At 37.6% G+C, this 25814-nt stretch overlaps 2 protein-coding genes and 1 long non-coding RNA gene across 3 annotated transcripts in view; 1 reads left to right on the top strand and 2 right to left on the bottom strand.

Annotated features, from left to right (window-relative positions):
* Positions 1-25814, bottom strand: part of LOC134801905 (uncharacterized) — a 537245-nt gene that overhangs the window by 162634 nt on the left and 348797 nt on the right. The window lies entirely within an intron of this gene.
* Positions 1-25814, bottom strand: part of LOC134801873 (uncharacterized) — a 399153-nt gene that overhangs the window by 256557 nt on the left and 116782 nt on the right. The window lies entirely within an intron of this gene.
* Positions 1-25814, top strand: part of LOC134801711 (tyrosine-protein kinase-like otk) — a 65338-nt gene that overhangs the window by 565 nt on the left and 38959 nt on the right. The window contains exon 2 of the mRNA XM_063774309.1: positions 15443-15469. Coding sequence (XP_063630379.1) covers positions 15443-15469 — 27 coding nt within the window. The remainder of the gene's footprint in view (positions 1-15442; positions 15470-25814) is intronic.

Raw genomic sequence — 25814 nt, 5'->3', positions numbered from 1 at the left:
GTTTTCCCCGGGAGTGTGTAATTTGTCGCTAGGTTCTTTGATGTTGACAATATTACTTTGTCTAGACGCAGTATGAATACTAAACGACTGTTTCATACTTGATATTCGCTTAGGTATGCGAGATGCGTTTGTTCGGTGTTTTGTTCCGACTGCAATGAATAATACCTATTATCGATAATCGAGTCCATTGTACTGTACTTGTAGTTTATTCGAATTTCCGATTATAAAAGACCTTATTATTGTAACTATTGTAAGAGAATGCAACTTTTTAATAAATGAAGTCAATATTTAATTTCGCATCTTCGCAAGTTCACATCTGTTGTGGGTTGTCTTAGTAGTAATTTATGAGTTAAATGACTCCCATGAAATCACTTGTATGGTGTGCAAAACAAGTTTATACAGTTTGTGTGCATTCATGAATTAAAAAATTAGTAGTACCATGCAGTTAAGTGCAATACATAAGAGACAACATAATTTAATAAGTTGAGTTCTTTTTCTTATACATCTCAGGCCAGTAACTTCAGTAGTAAAACCTACTCATTCCTAATTCCTGCATAGGGCTTGTGGTGATTATCTGAATATGACAGAGGGTTTTCTTATAAGTTTGTATATTTAAACTGTAATATCTGGGAGACCGAGCTTTGCTCGGAAAACATATAAAAACTCAAAAATGCGCGTTTTCCCAGAGATAAGACCTAGCTAGATCGATTTTTCGCCCCCGAAAACCCCCATATAGCAAATTTCATCATAATCGTTAGAGCCGTTTCTGAGGTTCCCGAAATTAATATATAACAAGAATTGCTCGTTTAAAGGTATTAGACTATATTTAAACTGTATTACTCAATTTGAAAATGAAGAGAGGCACAATGGTGGATCCCCTAACGGCATTCTCTACTAGTCAATTAGTCAGTTCGAATCACAAGCCTTACCCCTCTAGGAAATGCTTATTCTATATCCTCTAGCAGCCCTGACGCCTATAAAAGGGTATCCCATTCCATTTTAATTTGAATCTTTATTCCTACAAATCTGTTGCTTTTGTCTTGGCAAGTTTTGATGTCTGGGTGTGGAATGTACTTTATTTTTATGCAATCCCTACCCATTCTGCATATGCCGGCCATTATAATAAGAATGTTATGCTCATGTCAATAATATCTGATATGCCCATCAATCAAGTTGTCCGGAACTGTGAACAATGTAATTGAATTGCTATTAATATTTGTTTTGTTATAAATATTAAATTATCAACTGTGTGCTGTGTTTACGCGTTCAGCAAGTAAAAAAGTGTGTGTAGATCATTAGGAACACCCAGGCCTCTTAGCTATTTCTGCTGCCAACTGTACCCACTAAACTTAAGTATGAATATTGATTGTATGTAAATACAGTTAGCATCAATAGTAGCAGATGAAACAATGCGCCAAAAAGATCTCATCATCATCATCAGTCGTTCCCTCAATGCTGAGGATCGTGACATCATGTCCTAATGTTGCTGACCAGTCTCTTCCATAGGCTTCTGTCACCCGTACGGCTTCCTGCAGATGTAGATGCAGCGGTGTAGTGACTTGTGCGCTCCATCTAGCTTTGCCCGTCATAGTCGTCATTTCTAGGCTATCAGGAGAACGTCGTGAGAGGTGGCAAAAAGATCTGCTACGCAGGAAATGATGGAATACTCTGCCAATTTGCGTTCAAATGTATCTGTTTTAGTCACCCCCTTGTTCAGAAAACTTTACGGGCCTGATTTAGTTGAATAAACTTTTATTCCTTTCTCACAAATACATAAGTCAAAATGACAGATAAAGACAAACGATTATTACTTAATTGAGTTTTGTAGCGCTTTTATGAATAAGGGGGTCATTGTTTTACATAACAAGACATAGGTATCCATTTTGTTAAGTTATTAGAAAATGGAAAAGAAAAATCTTTGACGCGAAGCCCCATCCGCTACTTTTGGTGCTAACTGTACACGTTTATCTATTTTATGAAAGTAAGTAGGTATAGGTACCATTTATATTACATACCATTTACTTTAGCATGGAGGAAAAGGCAAGTACTAAAAAGAAAAAAAAGAGAAAAAAAAAAAAAGAGAAAAGAGTCAAAAGACTACCAACAAATATCTACGTATCAGAAGACTACTAAAGACGTAATCGAAATAAGAAAAGACCTCAATATCAAGAAAAAAGAAGAAATCAAGAATGGGAAAATTGCTATGATCAAGTATGATAAACTGATAGTTAAGGAAAAACCTAGCCAAGGAAAAAATAATGAAAAAAAAAAAACGATCACCAACAAATTCTCCGATACTCAATAACAATAGCAATAAGCAGGAAGAACGCCAACTAGCCCCTTGTAAAATGAACAAAACAAATGGATATGAGTTCATGAACCTCTCTAGATCGGACTCGCAAGCATCCACAAGTAAATAGCAAGCAAGGAAAACAAAAACCCACCGGAAACAAAAACAACTAAAAACCAAAACAACTTTTAACACAACATTCCCCAATCCGGGGACCAGCCCCCGTGGGGAGTACGACCAACACCCCCTAGAAAAAGTAAACCAAAATGTAAAAACCGAAATATAAAAACGAAATGTAAAAACATAACTAACAAAAACCAGATAAAACAATAAATATCTAAATAAAGCAACTAGAACGCTAAACAAGAATCCAACCTGAATCAAAAGCCAGGGACAGAAGTCACAGAAGACTGACAAATTCTAGGCACAAACTACTAAGAAGATACTACGATTCTAGGGGAGGCCTTTGCCAGAAGGAAGGCAAACTGACAAGAAAACATCAAGTTAAAAAATGTATATAGATTAAGTTTAAATGTCAGAAATAAAGGCTATATTATTATTATTATTGTAGGTAACATCGCCCACACTGTTAACTGTACATCGGAGGACCTTATGCCTTATGCCGCTTGATGTACAGTTAGGAGTGTTGCTGTTTGTAATTAAGTTTAGTTTCCCAACTTTCCCAGAAATGTTTCCAATTTTAATTTGTTAAGAAACCCTAAGAATGTTGTGGGCGTCGCGGCCCCAGGGCTACTTTCAGGGTTCAGTAGTATTACAATAAAATTTTTCGATATATAACGCAATTTGATAGACAGTTGTACATTTTTACTTTTAGTTTGGAAATCAGTCACATCATTGTATCACGAAAATTGACAGTGCTGCAGCAGTAACGTTGCAACAGAGTAATGCTGCTGCAGTTGCCACCCGAATATTACCTTTATCATATCTTAGAATGTAATTGAAAACGCGAGCGAAGCGAGCGCGAAAATTTTTCGATATAAAAACGCAATTTGATAGACAGTTGTACTTTTTTACTTTTAGTATAGAAAACAGTCACATCATTTTATCACGAAAATTGTCAGTGCTGCAGCAGCAGTAACGTTGCAACAGAGTACTCGTAATGCTGCTGCAGTTGCCACCCGAATATCACCTTTATCATATATTAGAACGTTATTGAAAACGCGAGCGAAGCGAGCGCGAAAATTTTTCGATATAAAAAACGCAATTTGATAGACAGTTGTACATTTTTACTTTTAGTCCCAACCAGGCGCGAAAAAGTTTGCCCCTCCTTCCTAAGTAGCGCCATAAGATTCAGGGGCAAACTTAAGTCAATCGCGTGTTGTGGCTACCCCCCCTTTTAGGGGTTGTATTTTTATAGCCTATAACCTGGCCGTGGATTTTCTCGACAGATTTGTAAAGTATTTAATTACACAAACGGGTCTACCGCGATATAATTTCATTGTTTTTACCTTTAATTCCGACGTTTCAGCTGAGTTGCACCAGCTGTGGTCACGGAAAGACTGACGTCCCAACAAATGTCAACGGAGATATTAATAAAACACCACTAAACTACCCGAAATTAGTTTATAAAAATGTTCGGGGTAGACAAAGAAATTGCAGCTACCCGTTAAAGTTTAATGTTTATTGAGTGTTGCGTGTCGTGCCGTGGACAATAAACATTAAACTTTAACGGGTAGCTGCAATTTCTTTGTCTACCCCGAACATTTTTATAAACTAATTTCGGGTAGTTTAGTGGTGTTTTATTAATATCTCCGTTGACATTTGTTGGGACGTCAGTCTTTCCGTGACCACAGCTGGTGCAACTCAGCTGAAACGTCGGAATTAAAGGTAAAAACAATGAAATTATATCGCGGTAGACCCGTTTGTGTAATTAAATATGTGTACAAAACGCGAGAGTTTAAAGTGTTAGATTTGTAAAGTTTTCATCAAAATCCGTTCAGCCGTTTTCATGTGATGCGCGTTCAAATAAACAGACAAAAATTCTAAAAACTGTTGGAACGTGTTCTGTTATCGATTCTAAGTATCCCCAGCCAAATTTTTTTCGAATATCTTCCATGTACATCAGACTTTCGACCCTCTTCAGCTTTATTATAATATGTATAGATACATTCAAAAAACCCATAACTAAAATTTCCACGAAAAACGCTGGTGGCCTAGCGGTAAGAGCGTGCGACTTTCAATCCGGAGGTACCAATATTCAAACCCCGGCTCGTACCAATGAGTTTTTCGGAACTTATGTACGAAATATCAGTTGATATTTACCAGTCGCTTTTCGGTGAAGGAAAACATCGTGAGGAAATCGGGCTAATCCCAATAAGACCTAGTTTCCCCTCTGAGTTGGAAGGTCAGATGGCAGTCGCTTCCGTAAAAACTAGTGCCTTCCTCAATTCTTGATGTTTGCGGAAATGCCGACACCGCACAAGAACACAGTAGGGTTGTCACAGACTTTTACACAAACATACCAACAAACATTTCAAATAAGACACGTTAGCCGTGTAAGTAGTACCGAGCTACGAACAATAGCGATGTATGCAGCTCGGGTGCGCGCGACCCGCCCCTCGAACCCCGCACGATTGCCCTGTCTAGATGGCTTCGTCTAATGACTGTATTGTTGTATAGACCGTGATCAACCTTGCGTAACATCTAAAAAAAACGATCAAACATTGCAAATGTTACGACACGGATGACGGAACCCAGAGCTCAAAGTCTGCTCAAACTTAAACCTTTTTTTAAACAACACCCATTAATATAAATAAGCGGTTGTCAAAATGCTAATGTTGCATAAAAAAAACACAAGAAATGTATTTCTACTGTGAATCATATGAGCGGTGGTAGCAGAGTGGATATGACGTCCGACTTTCAATCCGGAGGTCGCGGGTTTAAATCCTGGCTCGTACCAATGAGTTTTTCGGAACTTATGTACGAAATATCATTTGATATTTACCACTAGCTTTTCGGTGAAGGAAAACATCGTGAGGAAACCTGCATACATCTGCGAACTTCGAGCAACACCGGCTTCCGACACATCGGAATCTGCGAAGAAATTCAAAGGTGTATGTGAAGTCCCCAATCCGCATTGGGCTAGCGTGGGGACTATAGCCCAAGCCCTCTCGCGTATGAGAGGAGGCCTGTGCCCAGCAGTGGGACGTATATAGGCTGAAATGATGAATCATTTAATACAATGGAATAAGGTATATCATCGATAACACTACGTTTGTGCATTTAACGCTGCATATGGGACGTTTTTCTTCCAGTATCTCATAATTATTTGCAATATTTTTTTCTACCTGTTAAATAGCTAAATTAACCCAATTGTATGTAGCGTGTAGGCTAGTTAAAGAGTCCGCAGCTCGGTTCTCCATACAAACGTAGTTTAATGACTAGCTAGATTGCTCTGAAACTTTGTACTTACAATAGATCTTACCTATATTATTCGGGTTATTCGCAGACGGTCTAGAACGCAAAATGACTAGTGTAATATTTTACCTATATCACTTTTAGTCTACATCGCGAACGGTCCAGAACGCAAAATTCCTACATCATTTTCGTCGATTTATCTTTACGTTAGCGATGTCGACGGAGCCCCGCTACCGCGGGGCTTCTATTCTGTGCTGTTTGGCCTTCGGCCATTTGAAGATAACTAACGAACCTAACCTACCTAGTGATATAAAAAAGTGGCGATTTTGCGTTCTAGACCGTTCGCGATGTAGACTAAAATAAATATTGTAATAAAATATTACACTAGTCATTTTGCGTTCTAGACCGTCCGCGACTATACCTATTATTCGAATACAGAATCAGAAGGCGATACCATAATATTGTAATTAGATGTTGAATCTTCCACTGTTCCTTACAAGCTACAGGAATAAAATAACGTCCCAGGTAGCTCGCAGCGGGGGTCAATGCAATCAAACGGCGCCAATGGAGGGACTCTGCAAAAACTGGTTTGTTAATGAAGCAGAAATATGTAATGTACCTATAATTAAGGATCTCGAGGTCGTATTATAGGGTGTTTATGTCTTTACGACGAAGCTTGGATAATATTCAGAAGCTGGGATAGAGTCTAAGCTAATTTTGCACTGATTGGAATATAACAAAGTAAGGGGGTGTTATTATAAACGTCATATTTTCATAGTTTGTCATTAACGATGACATTAAATAAATAAATAAATAAGTATTATAGGATATTCTTATACAGACTGACTAAGTCCCACGGTAAGCTCAAGAAAGCTTGTGTTGTGGGTACTCAGACAACGATATAGGTTTGTATATTATATATATACAAATACAAAGAAAACACCCATGACTCAGGAATAAATATCTGTGCACAACACACAAATAAATGCTCTTGCCGGGATTCGAACACAGGACCATCGGCTTAATAGGCAGCGCCACTATCCACTAGGCCAGACCGGTCGTCAGACGTTGCCATGCATTGTCATTACAAATGCCAAGTAGATGTAGAGTTATCTTGGCCCGACTCTAGGTCCATACATTCCAGATTTCAGAGGGCTTGGTTGTAACGAGCAGTGTTGGCCGAAAGTTAATGCAAATTGAAAATGCTGGCCATTAACCATTATAAATTGAATCGTAAACTGTAATCGTCCGTTACGGTTTAAGGTTCAATTTATAATGGTTAATGGCCAACATTTTCAATTCGCATTAACTTTTCGGCCAACACTGGTAACGAGGTCATGTGGTCACGACCCTCGGTGATGAGAAAACAAGGAAGAAGTGAGAAGAATATAAAATAAACTTGGCAAAAATGTAAGCCATGATACAATAATAATCGATATTCATCCTCTCACAATCTGCTAAAACAATATGGCGGCGGTCCAATCCAGAATCCAACTTAACAATGGAATTCCTTCGTAATCGCCTTCATAAATATGTATAAGATTTTCGCCTTATTGCAATGGAGTAAAGTGCACAATAGTTTATATTATTTTGATTCCGACCGTTGAACCCACGGAGATAGCTCGCCGAGTTTTATGATTATTACTTTTTTAATTAAAAAGTTTAAGGTCCATCTGGATTCGCTTTAAACTGCCATAATCTATGATTGCAAAAAGGTTGGAATGTTAAAATTGCTAGGCGGCTAATAGGTCAGGAAATGAATGCTCAAAAAACGTTGTAGAGGGAAATGCTAGGAACACAATTTTTGACCCCGTAACTTTGTTTGGACTAGTTAGGAGGTGAACATATCAAAAGTCCCCGGCTGTAGCCCCGGTGCTGGGGGGTAAGTAGGTCGAATTTTTCGGTTTTTCATTGATATCTTGGAAACTTTGCGTCTTAGCGACATGACTACTAAGAGAAACCGAAAGCTGATAAAAAATAGTTACTAGTTTTATCCAGTCACGTTTTTCGATATCTTGAATAGTTTTTGAGATACCCGCTCTTGAAAGTTTATTTAGGGATTTTAATTTTATCTTGATATCTACATCAGTGAAGCTGTTAGGCCATGTTTGGTATAAATCGGGTGTGCTGAATTCATTTATGGTATCACATTGACACTATTCCGAAGTAAAACCAAAATTTAAAAAAATATATTTTTTTAAATCCCTCTTCACCCTTAAACCGCTGATCCAATTTCGTTGAAATTTGGTATAGAAATAGTTTCAGTCTTGACACAGGACATAGGATAGTTTTTTTTAACCAAAAGCATCTTTTGAGGGTGTGTAAAGTGGGGTGGGAGTTTGTATGGGGAGTCAATAACCGCTGAACCGGTTTAGATGAAATTTAGGATGGTATACATCTGTGTTTAGATGAAAATGATACCAAACATGACTTCAAACCTTACCTTAAAGCAGTATTAACCTCAGGAATTCAGTTTCGTCGACGAAGTTGAATTCCCCCCATACTCCATTTCACAACTTTAAAGAATGAATATTGAGATAAAAAGTATCTTATGTCCTGTCTTGGGACTCGAAATATCTGTATACCAAATTTCAATTAAATCGGTTGAGCGGTTTAAGCGTGAAGAGGAATTGAAAAAAAAAAGGGAATTTGTTTAAAGTTTATATGTTTTTTTCTTAGGAATGATGTCAATTAGGGAATGCAAATCGGTTATAACCGTAACCGAAATATTCGGTTATAATCGAATATTTTGACAAAATTTCATAATCGAATATTGGAAACTCGAATAACCGGTTACGGTTATTTTCGGTTATTTATTTATGACTTAAATTGTATGTTTTTATCATCAAATGACTACAAAATCCTGCCATTTTTGGCTGTGACGCCTGTGACTATAATTTTTGTCATTCGTGGACTTCAATAACAAAAATATACCAAATTTACTTCCCTTATTTATGAAATATTTTTATTGAATATTGTATCACGTTCAAGGTCATATTTTACTTTTACTGTATTTGGTGTGTTTTATTAAAAAACGAAGACTTTTACTCACATTCCCTAATACTGTAGTTACTAAAACAAAGATTTTTGTATTTTTTTATTACTTCTATGTAAATTTATAATTTTTCGGCTAAAATAACCGTAACCGATTATAACCGATATTCGGTTATTTTTCGGGCATAACCGTAACCGAAACCGGTTATGAAGTTTGGCCGGTTATTGCATTCCCTAGTGTCAATGTGATACCAAAAATGAATTCAGCACCCCCGATTTATATGAAAATGATACCAAACACGGCCTAGCAGCTTCACTAATGTAGATATCAAGATAAAATTGAAAGCCCTAAATAAACATTCAAGAGCGGATATCTCAAAAACTATTCAAGATATCGAAAAACTTGACTGAATAAAACTTCCCAACTAACATTAGGCGCTAAATTTAAGGGTTAGAAGAGATTTATATAAGCGCCTATTTACTCTTTAGGGGTTGTTAGTGCTCTAAAAATAGGAGTTATAGCCGGCTATAACCCCGTTCTAACCCCGGATTGGGCACAAATTTTATCACCATAAGATTTATAACAGTGCTACAGTAGGGTTAGCGAATAAAAAAAGAGACATAAGAGCGGTATAGTGGAGGTACAATAGTGTTAATTAATTCTTTACGACCTAGATGGGTTGCATATAGGTGACTACAAACTGTTGTAGTAGAAGAGCGCTAAAGTAGTGTTGTAATAGCGTTGATTAAGTACTTAGGATTTAAAAGGGTGCCAAATAAGCGAATACTAACTATTTGAGTAGTAGTGTAGGGCCGTATAGATGATATTTTCAGCTTTAGATGGTATATTAGCATTTAAAGTCAATATTTGTAACACTCAAGAAGGTAATTGCACATTTTTTCCTTAGCCTTATCTGCTTTGGTTGCAGATGTTTCCATTTTGTATTATTATTCGTAAGCTTGCTCTGTGACAGCTTAAAGTGAAATGTAATGGCGGATAATTAAAAGCAAATAATTATTTTAGTTCACTGATGCAGGAGTTATCTGCGGATTTATGATGGCGAAATTAATTACACTGTCAAAAACTATATGTATTATTAACAAAATTTTAATGGGCCTCTGATCCTTTGCATATTTATCTGAATATAATATTTTTTTATTTGTGGTCCACCGTATTTAATTTTCGAAAAATTACTCAATATACGTGAAGTCCGGTTTTAAATATAACAATACTAACATTAGGTCAATATTGAGTAAAAGTATCGATTTTTATGAAGTATTTACGTTCTAATTAATAGTTTTTGTTTTGCTTATTGATTCATCGGTCAATTTAACATGGCGCTATAGGCTTAGGTTCTAAGTAAGACTCTAATAACAGTATAAGATGTACTAAGGTATTAAATAACGCTCGTCTGCGACTACATGATCGATAATGGTGACTCATAACTTCTCTTTTCGACTGTAAGTGATACAAGAGAGTTAAGTAGCGATTATGATGCACGGAGCTATAAAAGACTTTTTCACCACACCAACTCGGAAAGGCTTACTTTGCACTTCAAAAACTGATAGCAAAGTTGCATTTTATTCACATGTGAGGCAAAGTAATCAAATGCTAATTTTGAGTCGATTTCTTATGTTTGCTTGTAGAATTGAGTTTTAAATGACAATTTTGGATGATAAATATTTAATAACATTCATTTGGATTTGATTTTATTTGATATTTTACATTTAATATTTGCTTCGGATTGGTGTGGTGAAAAATTTTGTGTTTCACTCGGGGGCAAATCTTGTTTAACCCTCGTGCTTTGAAACCCTCGCAACGCTTAAGATTCCATTTTTCGAACCACTCGCTACGCTCGTGGTTCAATTTTGGAATCTTTCGCTTGCTCGGGTATCAATATTAGCACGAGCGGTTAAACAACAACTTTGACCCCTTGTAACACAAATAACTATTTATCGCCTGTTTAGAACCTTAAGTGAAAATTGCAGCTGCTTATCACTCATATAGATATTAAGGTGGTAGAATTCACTTTGAGCTATAACACTAGCGGCTTAAGATGCATTATAGCGGCCAAAACGGCTACTGTGGATCTTAAAGCTATACATGGACCTCTTAAAGACCTTGATGTCACCAGAGCCTGTAAGCTTAGAATATGTAGCTATTCTACAGCCGTTCTATGTCTTTAGGTGATAAAATAAGTGCTAAGTGTCGCTTAATTGTTTGTTGGGTTGTAACAAATTTTATCAGCTTTTGGTTTGTCTTAGTAGTCATGTCGCTAAGACGCAAACTTTCAAAGATATAAGTGAAAAACCGAAAAATGAGACCTTTCCCCCTCTACCCCCAGCACCGGGGCTACGGCCGGGGACTTTTGATATGTTCACCTCCTAACAAGTCAAAACAAAGTTACGGAGTCAAAAATTGTGTTCCTAGCATTTCCCTCTATACCTTCTTATTGCTTGGCCTATAATAATATAGTCAGGAATACGAAACTAGTCTACTCGTATCATATCAGTATTTAATATCTGGGAGAGCCAGCTTTGCTCGGAAAACATATAAAAACTCAAAAATTCGTGTTTTACCAGAGATAAGACCAAGCTAGATCGATTTTTCGGCCCCGAAAACCCCCATATAGCAAATTTCATCGAAATAGTTTCCGATATCCCCGAAATACATATAAGTATATGTACATAAATAAATATATTACAAGAATTGCTCGTTTAAAGGTACTAGATTTTCATCATCTCTCTCTCTCTCATCATAATGTCATCCGCCCAGCGGCTATTTGGTTTGGTCCTATAAATTTATTTATTATTTATAATATATTTATAAAATCGGCTACTTTAGTCACTTTAACACAAAAATTAAATAGAAACTACATACTTCCAACCTTACAAATTTAGCTCTGTCTTCACCATACACCAGACAAAGAATGAAATCAAAAAAAAGTAACTGCATTAGTAATTAGTGTGGCGCCGCTCCCCCATTGATGAAGACGTTAGAGTGCGACAGTGATCCCGTTCTGAAATCTGGAGATATTCGACTTGTTATAATGGTGACTGGTGACATGGCCAACGGGAAATATTGTGAAAGGTGTGATGTCATCTACGAATGGCAGAACATAGAGCTGAAGTGTATGTAAAGTTAAGTACTTATTGTTAAAACGCGTCAAAAAACTAAGTGGAATTTTGGTCCTCAGAGTGGTGGTTGTATTTAAACCGTATGTCACGTCGCGTATGAATCATTACAAAGGGAAGGGGAAGATAGACTAGGGAGGTAAGCTGGTTTAATATATCGGTCAAGTGAATTACTTAATTAGTCGTTTCTTATCAATAGTAATATAAAATATTAGTAGTCTTGAGTTGAATTCCAAGTGGTTCAACGTCTGTGGTTCACACTCACAGGTTCATTAAGCGAAAATGGACGTAGAGCATGGTAAATTTGGCGAACTGAACCATGTTTTTCAAAATATATCCACCGATAATAATCGTTTCTCCCTATCCGACGTATTGGTGTAATGGAAAGGGACAAACGATTATTAGCGGCTTGTCAACTTTACTAAACGTTTATGAATAAGGGGTCATCCATTAGTTTCATCACACGTTTAGGGGGAGGGAGGGGGTCAAGAAAATGTGACATGTTGTGACAAGGGGGAGGAGGAGTCACAAACTTTGTGACGTCACTTTAACTTCATCAGTAACCGAAAATGTACATATTTAAATTATTTTATACGCTAATATACATTTAAATAACAAGTTTTTGAAACGATAATCGGTTTTATTCGTTTAATTTTATTTCTTAATCGGTTTTGGATTATAAAATTACTAATATTTCTTTTGTCAAAAATATTTTGATATAATATTAAATGAATAATTGCCGATTTCGTTGAAGAAATGTGACGTCACACCAGGGGGGAGGGGTTTGCCAAATGTGACCAAGTGTGACAAGGAGGGGTGGAGGGGTAAAAAAACCTAGAAATTCGTGTGACGTAATTAATGGATGACCCCTAAGGGGGTAGATATATACCGCCAACTATCCAATTGACAATCACTAGAAACAGTGTTGCCAATTTAAAAACCAAACCGCTTACAAACTTAAGTCACAGGAACCCGTCGGCAGTGGGGAGACACTCCTGACTTCGGGAAAACTCGGCTCCGTTCGGCTCAGCATTGCTCCGAGCAATTATTAGGGTTGGCACCACTTGACGTCCTTTTGCGTGCACGACCACAGATAAGACAATCGCTTGAATTTTGACAACCCTAAATAGCCGAAAGGGATATTGCCATACATTAGAAAGGGACAACATGATTCGTCCCTGAATCGCTGTCAAACTTCGGTTTTGTAGGAAGTGTCCTTTCTGTACGATAGTACTATTATTTATTCTGTGACTGAAGACGTTTCCATACAATCGAAGTTACGCTCTCGTTTGTAAGTGTGACTCAATATTTTTTCCCCAATACGTGTCTGTCAGATTTGTCTGTCTCGTGCCCCATTTATTTAACCTTTTTTGCACAAAAGCAGCCCTTTTTTAACCTTTTGTACTCTAAGAAGCACCTTCGACTACAAAAGGTGAACTTAATGCCAGAAGGCATTTTATAACAGTCAGCCTATAACCAAAATACAGACATCACTGGAGTTGCAATGTCCATAAGGTTTGATTTCCGATTTTTACCACAAGCCGGTCTTCGCTTTGGCGTCGCAGTAAAAAAAAATTGTTTATAAATGCCAGAATAAAACGACTTCACCCTACAATCCGCGCAGTATATTTTTTATCTGCGGCTTCCTAAGAAAATACATTGAAGTTGAAAATAGCAATATTTCCTATTTCAAATGCTGCTACAAATCTGATCTTACACTATTACCTTCGGATAAGCAATCAAGTCACCTGTATTACCGGTAACAATCCAAGGAAAATACGGAATCCGCCGATTGACGACCCCTGGCCCCTCGCGGGCGAGGCAGGGGCGCGCAACTATAAAACCCGACATATTTACGAGCCTGAGTCTCCCCTGCTCCTAACGAGGGGGCGGAAGGGATGATCGGCGAGCGGTTGCAAAAAAAAATCCAATTAATAAAAAAAATTGACCGGTGTAGTCAACCGCGAAACATATGGCTCGTCTATTTTATTTTATTACTATTACAATATATTTACACAGCATTACAGTACGCACCAAAGCGCTGGCAAATTTAGACGTGCAAATAGCAAAAGTAGTACATACTTATTGAATTATAATTCATGCAAATAAATAATTCTTAAAAATATGTTAATTTGGCCTCTATTGAAAAAACCGGACACGAAGGGTTCCGTACCATTATCTATAAAAACGGTCACCCATCCAAGTAATGACCCCGCCCGACGTTGCTTAAATTCGGTCAAAAATCACGTTTGTTGTATGGGAGCCCCACTTAAATCTTTATTTTATTCTGTTTTTAGTACCTATTATGTGTTATAGCGGCAACAGAAATACATCATCTCTGAAAATTTCAGCTATCACAAATCACGAGATACAGCCTGGTGACAGACGGACGGACGGAGGGACAGCGGAGTCTTTAATAGGGTCCCGTTTTACCCTTTGGGTACGGAACCCTAACAAGTGCGATAAGGTGGCGAATAAACATTATATTTTTATTTTCACGGCGGCCTCGCATTCGCTCGTAGTTCGCGTTGAAATCACATGCCTCCCTGTTGTGTCGGAACTACGACCTGTAAGTGGAGTAGTGTTTTGAGTTTAATATACCTACCTTTAAATTTTCTATAAGATGTAATTTAACCCCGTCGGATTAACAACATGCATCCCACCCCTAAGGCTGCGTCAAGAACCAATAGAATCACTTCATTTCTTAACAAACACATCCTCTCACATCTCTGGTGGAAACGCAGCCTAAATCTGGTTGGTAAAAAATCTTCAAAGTTTTCCGCTTTTCACTTGCACCTCACTAAACCCATAGGAAAATCGGAATGCCATACACAGCAAAACGAACTCTAAACCAACCACTTAAAGTCGAAAATCAAATCCACCCCTCACTTTCAGCCGTCGCGAGTACTCAAAACGTGTTACGGGTCGCTACTGTTAGATTAAAAAAAATCTGACTTTTTTATTTTAAAACTTGGTTATATTGAAGGTAGAGTTTGAGAGCTCTTATATTCATGGCAAAAATAACTTTTTCATGAGATGCTCTTTTGATTAAAATGTCTCAAAGAGGGCGTGTTAGGTCTTTATGAGTGTGGTTAAGAGATTTGGAATTCTCGTATAGAAGTATGCCCCTTGGAAGAGAAACTTAAACTAATGTCTAAGAGAGCTTGAGCTGACTTCATTGCTCCAGGAAATATAAAAAGGTTATTTTATCGAGAAATTTATACAAACGTTTGACGTTTCCTGCAGTAATGCAGTCGGTTGCATGGCGACTGCATCACTGCCGCAAATGTCAAAAGGGATGCTTCTGCCCGAATTTTTGACATTAATTTGTTACAGTACTGCGCGCAGGATACATTGACTGATAAAGTCAGACGAAGACAAGTCTGCAACGATTTTGACAGCACACGCAGTGCAAGTGTTATTTGTACGTCATAATTTCATAGAAGTTAGACGTTGTGTGGTATGTGTTATAAGGCTAATAGTTGATTTTAATCCTAATATACTAGCGACAGTGTAGACCCAAGCATTACATGAGTCCGAACGCACGGTGGCGCTGCACCCGAACGGATTAAATTAAAACTAAACGCATGACTGACTTATTTATACGCCCGGGTGAGAATTTAAATTATTTTGTTTTTGTTGCAGGCCTCCACGCTTCCATTGGGTCCGAAGGTAAAACACAGATTTTTTCATATTTTTTAGAAAACGAATTGAGAACTTTTTTGGAAATGTTGAAGTCGTTTGTAAAAAGTACAAAAGAAACTGGTACCTATTTTTATCATATATGGTGTGCGATCGGGAGATGGCTAGATTATACGTGCATAGGGCTGTCACTCACCGCATTAGGCTGCGTTTCTACCAGAAATGTGCGAGGATGCGTAGGGATTTGTTTGTTTACCCTCCTCAGCTCAGCTCAGCTTGTTTGGTTACTTCGCTCAGCGTAGCTATTAGGGACAACATTCTATTGGTTTTTAACAAACACATCCCTAGCGACGTATCCTCGCACTCGCATATCTCTGGTGGAAACGCAGCCTTAATCCGCTTGACTTCTTGTTTCAATTTTATAATTTGGCAAAACTTGAGATTGCTGTAAGCTCCTTATATACTCCATGTTATCCATAATATCCATATTATCCATAAAATCCATTTTTGGAAAGCAGCCATATTAATAAACAGTCTTATTAAATGTAGATAATGTGTTGAAACAATATGAGAGGGGAGGCGATATGCTTTTGACCGTCGGCGACCTTTTCCGTTGCAGTGAAACCTGGGTAAACGGAACCTTAGGGACCAGAACTAGGTAAATAAAAGTTTTTCATTTAATCAGTTCGTTTTGTGGCAAATGTCCAGGTTCCAAAATTGTTTATTAACAGAAGTGTTCGTCAATAAAGGCTTTAAAGCTAATTTACATGGACATTGGATATTTTTGTAATTATTTCGGATTTTTGTATAAACTACCTAGCTATTGTCTCCACTTTTAAATCATGTTACTGATAACATTAGTAAGATGTACGGCCTTCTCGGTTGAAGTTATTTATATAGGTAAGTAAGTAAGTAAATATTCTTTATTGCCCCAATAATTATACATTTTACACATAGGTACATGTAAAACTACAAAGAAATTTTAACGGAAAAATAGAACCAGGTAACAACAGGCGGTCTTATCGCTAAAATGCGATCTCTTCCAGACAACCAGGTTTGTTTTTGATTATTTAGATTTTTTACAAGCATTTATTTTATGTATGTAGGTATGTATTGTACGGATCAAATCTCGCAAGATACCTCGATTATAGAATACGATTGAGCTGAAACTTCGCATGCATATTGAAAGTTGGGTGCTTAGAGCATTTAATGCTCTTAGGTTGGGTGACAATGCAATATTATTAGTATGGAGGTGACCTGATCGTGGACACAGGAGGTGGCCATATGAACTCTGTCATAAAACAACGCAACCTAATTGTTCTTATTAGAAATGGCCCGACGTCCCGATGAGTATTAGTTGCCTGTTGAAAAAAAAAAACTAAAAAGGGCAGTCGGCGATAAAAGCATGTATCTAAAATGAATGCAAAAGACTGAAATTATTGACACAGAACTTATTAAGCTTCAGTGCCGCTTTGGCTCTGACTCTGAACCGCACTTTGAGGATGACTCACGTTTATTTTCTTTAATGTTAAATAAACATATTTCAATTCGCCCTCTCAGTTTCACGGCACATAATTCATTTTAATCAAGTTAAGGCAAATTTCGCCGTGACACTCGCTGAAACTGAATTTTCAGTTAAGTAAAAACGTGTTTTAACGTGTTTAAGTAAATTGCATTGAGTCAGTTTATGGAATTATTCTGTCTGGTATTTCGATTTAATTAACAACAGAGTGGCGTGACGTGAGTTGTAGTGTAAATGTAATTTAAAACTATTTTTAGGTACTTAAGTATGTTTGTTGTTACAAATTCACTCGCAATTTATGTACCTACCTATACGATAGGTGCCTAAATAATTAAATGTATGGCCTAATCGTTAAATTGCTGTGCTATTACGTTTTTCACTAGAAGACTGTGCTGGCTTGGCTGTAGTCGCTTTCGTAAAAACTAATGCTTACGTCAAATCATGGGATTAGTTGTCAAGCGGACCCCAGGCTCCCATGAGCCGTGGCAGAATGCCGGGATAACGCGAGGCAGAAGAAGAATACAGTACTGGCTTAATTCCTCGACTTCGTCCGCGCAGAAGTTATAACCTTACGGCCCGGCCACGACATTGAGCGACTTGCGACGGCGGCAGCGATAACCATAGCTTGAAGCGAGACACAGCGATCGGACCTTTCGTTCCCACCTATGGTTGTCGCTGCCGCCGTCGCCAGTCCCGTAATGTCGTGGCCGAGCCTTTAGGTTCAACTCGTTAGGGGTTAAATTCCAAAAAAAAATATTTTTATACAAGAGCTCTAAGTATCTACAACATTTATAGAATATATTTCTCAAATTTCAAGGTACTACCTTTAATAATTTAAACTGTCCGTTGTCTGTCAGTTATGTCAGTAAATATTAGATATTTATGTATGACAAAGGTTGAGATGCTGTGTATGCATTTGTTTGTCTCTAACGCCATTACCTTAATACGAAGCAAGAGTACCTATGTCTTCGTTAAAACTTTTTAATTAATGAACAATTACACTAAGAGAGCTTAGAAGTTTGAGCACCACGTGCTGTTAGCGAAGTTTGAGCAACTATGGCTTCAACTTTAATGTTTAGTGCTGAGTCATAGTCATAACCGTGTTTGTATTGTAAAGTTGACGTTTTGGCAACGTCAATAGTGCAGTTTAGAGAGAGGCGAATGGAACGAATGATAAGTGAATGAATGTATTTACACAGACAATTAAAAGAGTGGAGTTAAGCTCTTGACTTCTTATAAAATGAATTAGAGTTAGACCAAAAAATGATTTTGGTAGCATACGCAGTGTAAGTGTTATTTTAACCGTCAAACTTCTATGAAATTATGACGTATAAATAACACTGGCACTGCGTGTGCTATCACGTATTGTAATGGACGAGTACGTAGTATTCTTCCCTCTTAAAGTAAGTATTTTAAGTTGATACATACTTGTAAGTAGTATTTGAAATATGAATTTGAAACAAAACATGTCAAATTCATCAAAGATTAAGCCAACAGTGCGTCAAAAACGACAAACTAAAAACGCCCATTGTGAACTTCCATAACCCGTACTTTTTCACTAAAATCATCGCGTAAAACTAGAATCGGAAACAACGGGCTGAAAGGCCGCCATATTGGGAGCGGAAACGGAAATCATTGTTTGGCTGGATCTAGCTTTTTGGATTTTTTGTCAACGTCGCGTCATGGGATGGAACGTTCTTTTGTTTATTGATAGTACTGGCCAGTTATAAATGATAGAATATAGTTTGGCAAGCTGTTTCCGTCATTTCATTAGAATAAGGTGGAAAATTTTAAACGTCGTGTTGGATCGTCCTCCCAAAGAAAATTTCAATTTCGCGTCTTATTCTACTGAGAAAGTGGGTTTGCCATTGTTTAGTTTTTTCATGACTCTTAATTTATATTATAGTCAGACCGTGAAAAGTCTGCAGCGGATTTGATAGCCCATGCAGTGCAAGTGTCATTTTAAACGTCAAACTTCTATGAAATTATGATGTATGAATAACACTAACACTGCGTGGGCTATCAAATCCGCTGCAGACTTTTATTGGTGCGACTATATATTCTTTAATATTGGAAATCATTGTTTGGCTGGATCTAAGTTTTTGTTTTTTGTTGTCAACGTCGCGTCATCCCATCCCATTGGAATGGAAATATTTGTCGCGTTTCTGGTAGGCTACCATAGCTCAGTTGGTTAAGAGCGCTGAGCGATGCACGGATTGCAGAGGTCGCGGGTTCAAGTCCTGCCGGAAGCGTAAGTTTTTCCATTTTTCCTTCAGTATAAAATTTGTAGTAACGCTCGCAGACGTATTAGAGTCAGACCAAGAGAAGTCTGCATCGATTTTGATAGCACTTAAATGAAATTATGACGTAAAAATAACACTTGCACTGCGCGTGCTATCAAAATCGATGCAGACTTTTCTTGGTCTGACTTTATCTGCTTGATAAAAAAGTTGGTTTATAATGTATGTATTTTAATCATGTCTCGCATATGAACGAAACGATAATTTCTCTGAAGATAGCCGCTAACCGCATACCCATACAGAAAAGATAAACTGTATGATATTAAAACTAGAAATACTAGCTCGCTCCGGTTCCTTAGAGGTTAATAGTAAATGGCTAAGGCGGTGTTTACACTGGATGCAGATCCGCACGCCGCTCCGATGTGCGAGCGGGCCATCGCTATAAACCTATAGCGCAGTCTCGCTCACACAATTGCACATCCATTGTAAGCCGCCTTATAATTAAATGACTAAGCTATGTTTAGAAATGGTTTCATTTAGCCTCAGGAGTCCGTGAATGTCTTTATACGGACGAGTTCATAAGATAGAGATCTAATTTAAGATCTTGTTTAATTGGTAGCTTGGTAGGTACGACATTGATTATATTTCATAGCAAAATAGAGTCTATGCTGAAAAAGAGGAGTCGTAGAATGTATTGGATCCAATACATTTCACAACTCTTCTCATTCCGCACAGACTCTAGCTTTTTTAAGCTTAGGTAAGGTAGGTAATCGAATTTAAACTGTTGTGAGACATACTATAACATTGAATAATTTTACGGTTTAGACCAGTGGTGGGCAAACTTTCTTCATGGGGGGCCAGAAAGTTTAGAAAATTTAAGTGGAGGGCCAGAATTGTAGCCAAAATTTATTTTGATTTGTGATAAATTGATAATCGTGGGCCAATGCCACATACTAATTATTTCACAGGACCGGCGGCGGGCCGGATATAATCCATTCGCGGGCCGCAGATGGCCCGCGGGCCGTACTTTGCCCACCACTGGTTTAGACTAACTTGTTTACAAAATTAGGTAAGGTACAGTCAAGTGTAAAATCAGAAAAGAACTATGGGACATATTTTTGAGTAAGTTGTAGACAACACCCATATTTGTATACTTGACCATACCACTGATTTAATTTAAATTTAATTAGAACCTATTTATTCATTTTGTCGCTAAAAATTAGACTATACATAAACTTTACACTCATATTGCTTTAAAAATTAAGACTAAAATGTCCTGAAGGTTTATCGCCACACAGAAATTATAAACAGTATTTTATAAGTGACAGAAGTTATTGTCAAACCTATTTTCGATATTTGATAACAATACTAAGTAACTAGGGAACAAATCAAATTATTATTTAAACCTAAGTTAGCCGTACGCTCCAATATACGTACCTTTTAATGAAAAGGCATTCAATTCGGAGTTTCGGACCTTTTGTCGGCAGCGAGGAACTTATATGGAGTGACCCATATGACAATGACAAACACATTCAAAGATAGCAATATCAATTTGCATAAAATATGCAGTTTTAATATCTTCGCTCGAACAATACTGCTGGGTCAGGCTGAATGCATTGCATTCAAGACTCCTCAGAAACCCCTTGAAACGCCTTGAATATTTCCATACAAATTCTTCAAGCAAACATTTATTCGCAATGCATCCATAGATTCCACAACGGCTTAAGTGTCGTATGAGTATAATAGCGGATAAGCCCTTTCAGTTCCGTGACTTTCCATTGACAATCTCAAAAACCTCACACTACATATAGTCATTGCAGTTAAATTTCGACTTTGTCACTTTAAGATAAGGTTGAGATTCTCTAAACAATAGTTGTGCAGATAAGAGGGTGTGAAAGATAGGTTTGTGCGTGCATATAAAGTTGTAGATAGTTGTACAAAAGAATGCTCGGGTATTCATGGTTGTGGGGAGGCGACGGAGCGTGCACTACACTAGTCGATGACGATGACGTAGGGATGGGATCGTGGTGATTATTGTCGATACGATAAACATTTAAAAGTGTTAATTAGCTTCTGCGGTCTAAAGTTCTCCTAATTCCTAGCTAGGAGGCTCTCAAAATCTTGCTAATAAAGAGCAGTTAAAAAGGCGTTTCGGCTTGTATTTGTATTACATACTAGCTTTTGCCCGCGACTTCGTCTGCGTGGAATCAGTAACAGCAGCTAGATTAAGTATAGCGCCTGGATAAAGTGTAATAGCAATCATATATTTTGAGCATAAGCTTAAGCTTACATCAATTATCAGGCAATTCATTAACTCTCTCAATTTCACCCCCCTTTTCACCCTCTTTAGGGATGACTTCCGACATAAAAACTATCCTATGTCCTTCCCCGGGACTCAAACTATCTCTTTGCTAAATTTAAACTAAATCCGTTCAGCGGTTTAAGCGTAAAGAGGTAACAGACAGAAAGACAGACAGACACACTTTCGGATTTATAATATTAATTAATAATAATATATAGTATGGATTACACACTTTCTTCAAGTGGCTTTCAGGTCAAAATCAAACTGAATGTTAGACAATCTATACAACCGATAAAATATTTTGTAGATTTTTATATTTGCTGAAATTGTCAAGACTCAGTTAAAATACACATGCTAGAGATATATGTATACTTCATCAAGCCATTTCCGTCAATAAAAATGAGCGGCAAATTTAAAAAATGTAGGCGGGAAGGGTTATCGGGCCATAGAAAAATTGAATTTCGCGCCTTTTTCTACTGAAAAACTTGTTTGACCGGCTTAGCGCCACTTGCAACATCCCACTAACCCGGGGTTAAGTGGTTAAACCGTTAACCCAGTGTCAATTTGTACTGGAAACCATGGTAACTTAAGGTTTAGCCGGTTAACCCCGGGTTAGTGGAATGGTGCAAGTGGCGCTTAGCAAGTTTATCGTGTACATTCGATCGAGAATCACGTGTATCGATACTTTTCCCACCCCTAGTTAGGAAATAGACACTGCCACTTGATGACTCCTCCGCCACGCATTGAGGACGGAAACAAGCACGGGAAATATTTTAGGGAAAAATTTTTTGTGCAAACACCCCGTATTTATACAACGTGTTTACTAACGAATGGCGTTTAATTAACGTTTTGATATTATAACACTTTAAACTCTCGCGTTTTGTACACATATTTAATTACACAAACGGGTCTACCGCGATATAATTTCATTGTTTTTACCTTAAATTCCGACGTTTCAGCTGAGTTGCACCAGCTGTGGTGGTGCAACTCAGCCCGCTGAGCCTCAACCTACCCGAAATTAGTTTATAAAAATTAGTAGAGTTTAGTGATGTTTTATTTATATCTCCATTGACATTTGCTGGGACGTCAGTCTTTCCGTGGCCACAGCTGATGCAACTCAGCTGAAACGTCTGAATAAAATTTAAGTTAAAGACAATGAAATCATATCGCGGTAGACCCGTTTGTGTAATTAAATGTTTTGATATTGTCACTAAGCCACCATATTCGATAAGATCTCTAGGGATCACCGAGATAATTATAGAGTCCATAAGTTTTCATGCCAAGTGCTAAGTATGGCGTTCCTAAAAAGGAATATGTGTGCGAAGTTAGCGGAGTCTATACAGTGTCAGTACTAATTTGAGTAATTTGTAAGCTAAGCTTTGATGATTCTTCCGAAACCATTCATGTTCGCTGAACATAATATAACATACCTATATCAAATCAGTCTCTTAAGGTCCTATCATTAGCCTTGGAGCCGAACCTAATGAACGTTGAACGTGCTTACTAGCTGGTTTGTTAGTGCACACCGTTGTATAGGGACCTTGCACTTTGAGACTATGCGCTGAAACTTGGCACAGTTGGTTCTTAGCTGGTCTTGAGCAGATACAGACCGGGAGACATCGAGAGCCACCTCTCATTTAGTGGGGGGGAGGGGGGAAGTTCGACGCTGCCGCGCTTCACTTGGAGCAACATTTCTCTAAAACTATACCTATTAGGGCATGTGATATATCATTTTCGTATAAATTAAGGATGAGGCATATATTTTTAGAACAAAACAGTGCATTGCATTGTTTTTGTTCTAAAAACAGATTCCTCATCCTTAATTTATCGGAAAATGATATATTACATGCCCTAATAGGTATAGTTTTAGAGAAATGTTGCTCCAAGTGAAGCGCGGCAGCGTCGAACTTCCCCCCTCCCCCTCCACTAAATGAAAGGTGGCTCTCGACGGCTCCCGGTCTGTATCTGCTTAAGACCAGCTAAGAATCAACTGTGCCAAGTTTCAGCGCATAGTCTCAAAATGCAAGGTGTCGTGCACTAACAAACCAGCTATACTAAGTGATGACAATGATAACCGTGGCAAAAAATTGAATTTACGACATTCATACTATTTGAATGACAGATGACAACGTTCTGTCAAATAACGAATGCTTCCTATATCTCTCAGGCGTGACTTACAGCATGCGCATAGTCAATGGGATTTTTTTTAAGCTGAGTAAGTATTACTAATAAGTAATAACCTATAAAAATGGTGATGGTTTATTAAATAGCAAAACTGTCGCGACATCTGTCCCAAAAACGACGTATAAATGAAATTTCAACCCAAAAAGACTACACGGAAACGCCAAATAGCAAAGTAAAACAATACAGACGGCTAAAAACGTTCTAATCCGCCAACGATTTAATACGTTGCAAAAACAAAACGGATCGCCAGACTTGTCAATTATTCGAGGGCGCGAACACCGTTCTAAAACTACTATTTTCCACGTGTAAATAATCGAAATTGAACTCTATGTTTCCGATATTAAGGTACAAATTCGCATATTAAGTAAAGTGAGATAGGAGGTTTTGCAGTATATTCGAAGAAGGAATTTTTGCGAACGCAACACAATGGCCCATCAATCTGCGCGGTAAAAACTGGCAACACTTACATACCTGGACAAAGGGCGCGGAAAAACGGCGCGGCCATCTTTGAATTTTTGAATTTGGAATTAGTTTTAGGTTAGAGTTAGACCAAGAAAAGTCTGCACCGATTTTGACACCACACGCAGTGCCAGTGTTATTTTATACGTCATAATTTCATAGAAGTTTGCCGTTTAAATAACACCTCAAACACCTGCACTGCGTATGCTGTCAAAATCTCTGAACACTTTTCTTGGTTTAACTCTAGGCGTGTACTTTCGATTTTTATCTCTTCACGGTTAAACCACTGAACCGATTTAGATGGAATTGGGTATAGAGATCGTTTGAGGCTAGGGGAAGGATCAATCTTCATCATCATTTCACGTAGACAAAGCTGTGGTATGAACAGAGGCTAGTCGCTGGCCCAATATTACAGGGTTCTATGTTACATTTTCAAGATATTTGAAATTCGACTTAATGTCACTATGACAATGTTCAAATTTCAGTTCGATAAAAGTGAAACATAGAAGCCTGTAATATTGGGCCAGCGTAGTTATGCTACTAATGCTAGTATCAAACAGTTCCGTTACTCATCACTCTCATCAGGTACTGACTTACAACGCACAGCCTAAATAAAAGTAGAAAACCTTGAAATTTGAAACTTATTATTATTAAATACCTCTCCAAATGGGGATGAACGTTTTATACGACTACTATACGCTTATGAAGATACCACAGAAGGCATATAATGATAGCCGTCATATTGAAAGTTTATCGATGCTCGATTTTGCGTAGCAACCTACTTTTAGAAAAGCAATTGTCCACAAAAAATCGAGACTAATGATAATAAATTAATAAATAAGTAATTTACGCTGTATATTCTTATCTCGCATCATTGAACAGTAATGTGAATATTGCTGGTCCGATCGAAACCTCATTACCGTCGGCCCCTAGAGACACGCCGGGAATACCGGCTTTTCTGTGCTGAATATAGGTGAAGGCGCGTCCTGCTACGGTATGTGCACAATAGGTACATTATATACTTACGTAGGTGCAATTAGTGCATTCAAGTCTTTGCGTATATCTAGGTTTGGTATTGCCAGGAATTATCTGCTTTTCTCAGTGATTTCGATATAGGCGGTGCAAGTTATTTTACGGTACGTACATTTTTAACGCACCTACATACATATCTTAATATGTATGTAGGTGCGTTAAAAATGTATTTACTTACCATAAGTACGTTAAGTAACACTTCTTTGGAGGCAAGTGCATATTAAAGCAGTTTAATAATTCAATATTTTTAAGAACAATGTTAATAATAATTTCGTCACTAAATTGCTTTTGATATAATTAGATTAAAATTATATTTGTAATTAGATGTGCTTGTTGCTAAGCCTACTTAAATAAATAATATTTGAACAATGTTTAATTAAACAACTAAACGAACTAAATAGTTCGGTGCCAAGGCGATTTAAGGCATATATACAGGGTGACCTCAGCCATTGGACGAACCCTGAAATCTCACGTAGGGTTACTTCTCAGAAATTCTAACGGTAATATTTTTTTAATTAGAACAAAAGATAAAAGTTATCAAATAAAAGTTATTTCCAATAATCGACAACAAAAAGAAACATACTGTATTAATCATTGGCAGTGCTATTGACAATTTTTTGACAAACATTATTGGTA

Source organism: Cydia splendana, chromosome 23 (genome assembly GCF_910591565.1).
Source record: "Cydia splendana chromosome 23, ilCydSple1.2, whole genome shotgun sequence".
Classification (NCBI taxonomy): domain Eukaryota; kingdom Metazoa; phylum Arthropoda; class Insecta; order Lepidoptera; family Tortricidae; genus Cydia; species Cydia splendana.
Note: the sequence above shows the minus strand (reverse complement) of the source record. Positions and strands in the feature narration are given on the sequence as shown.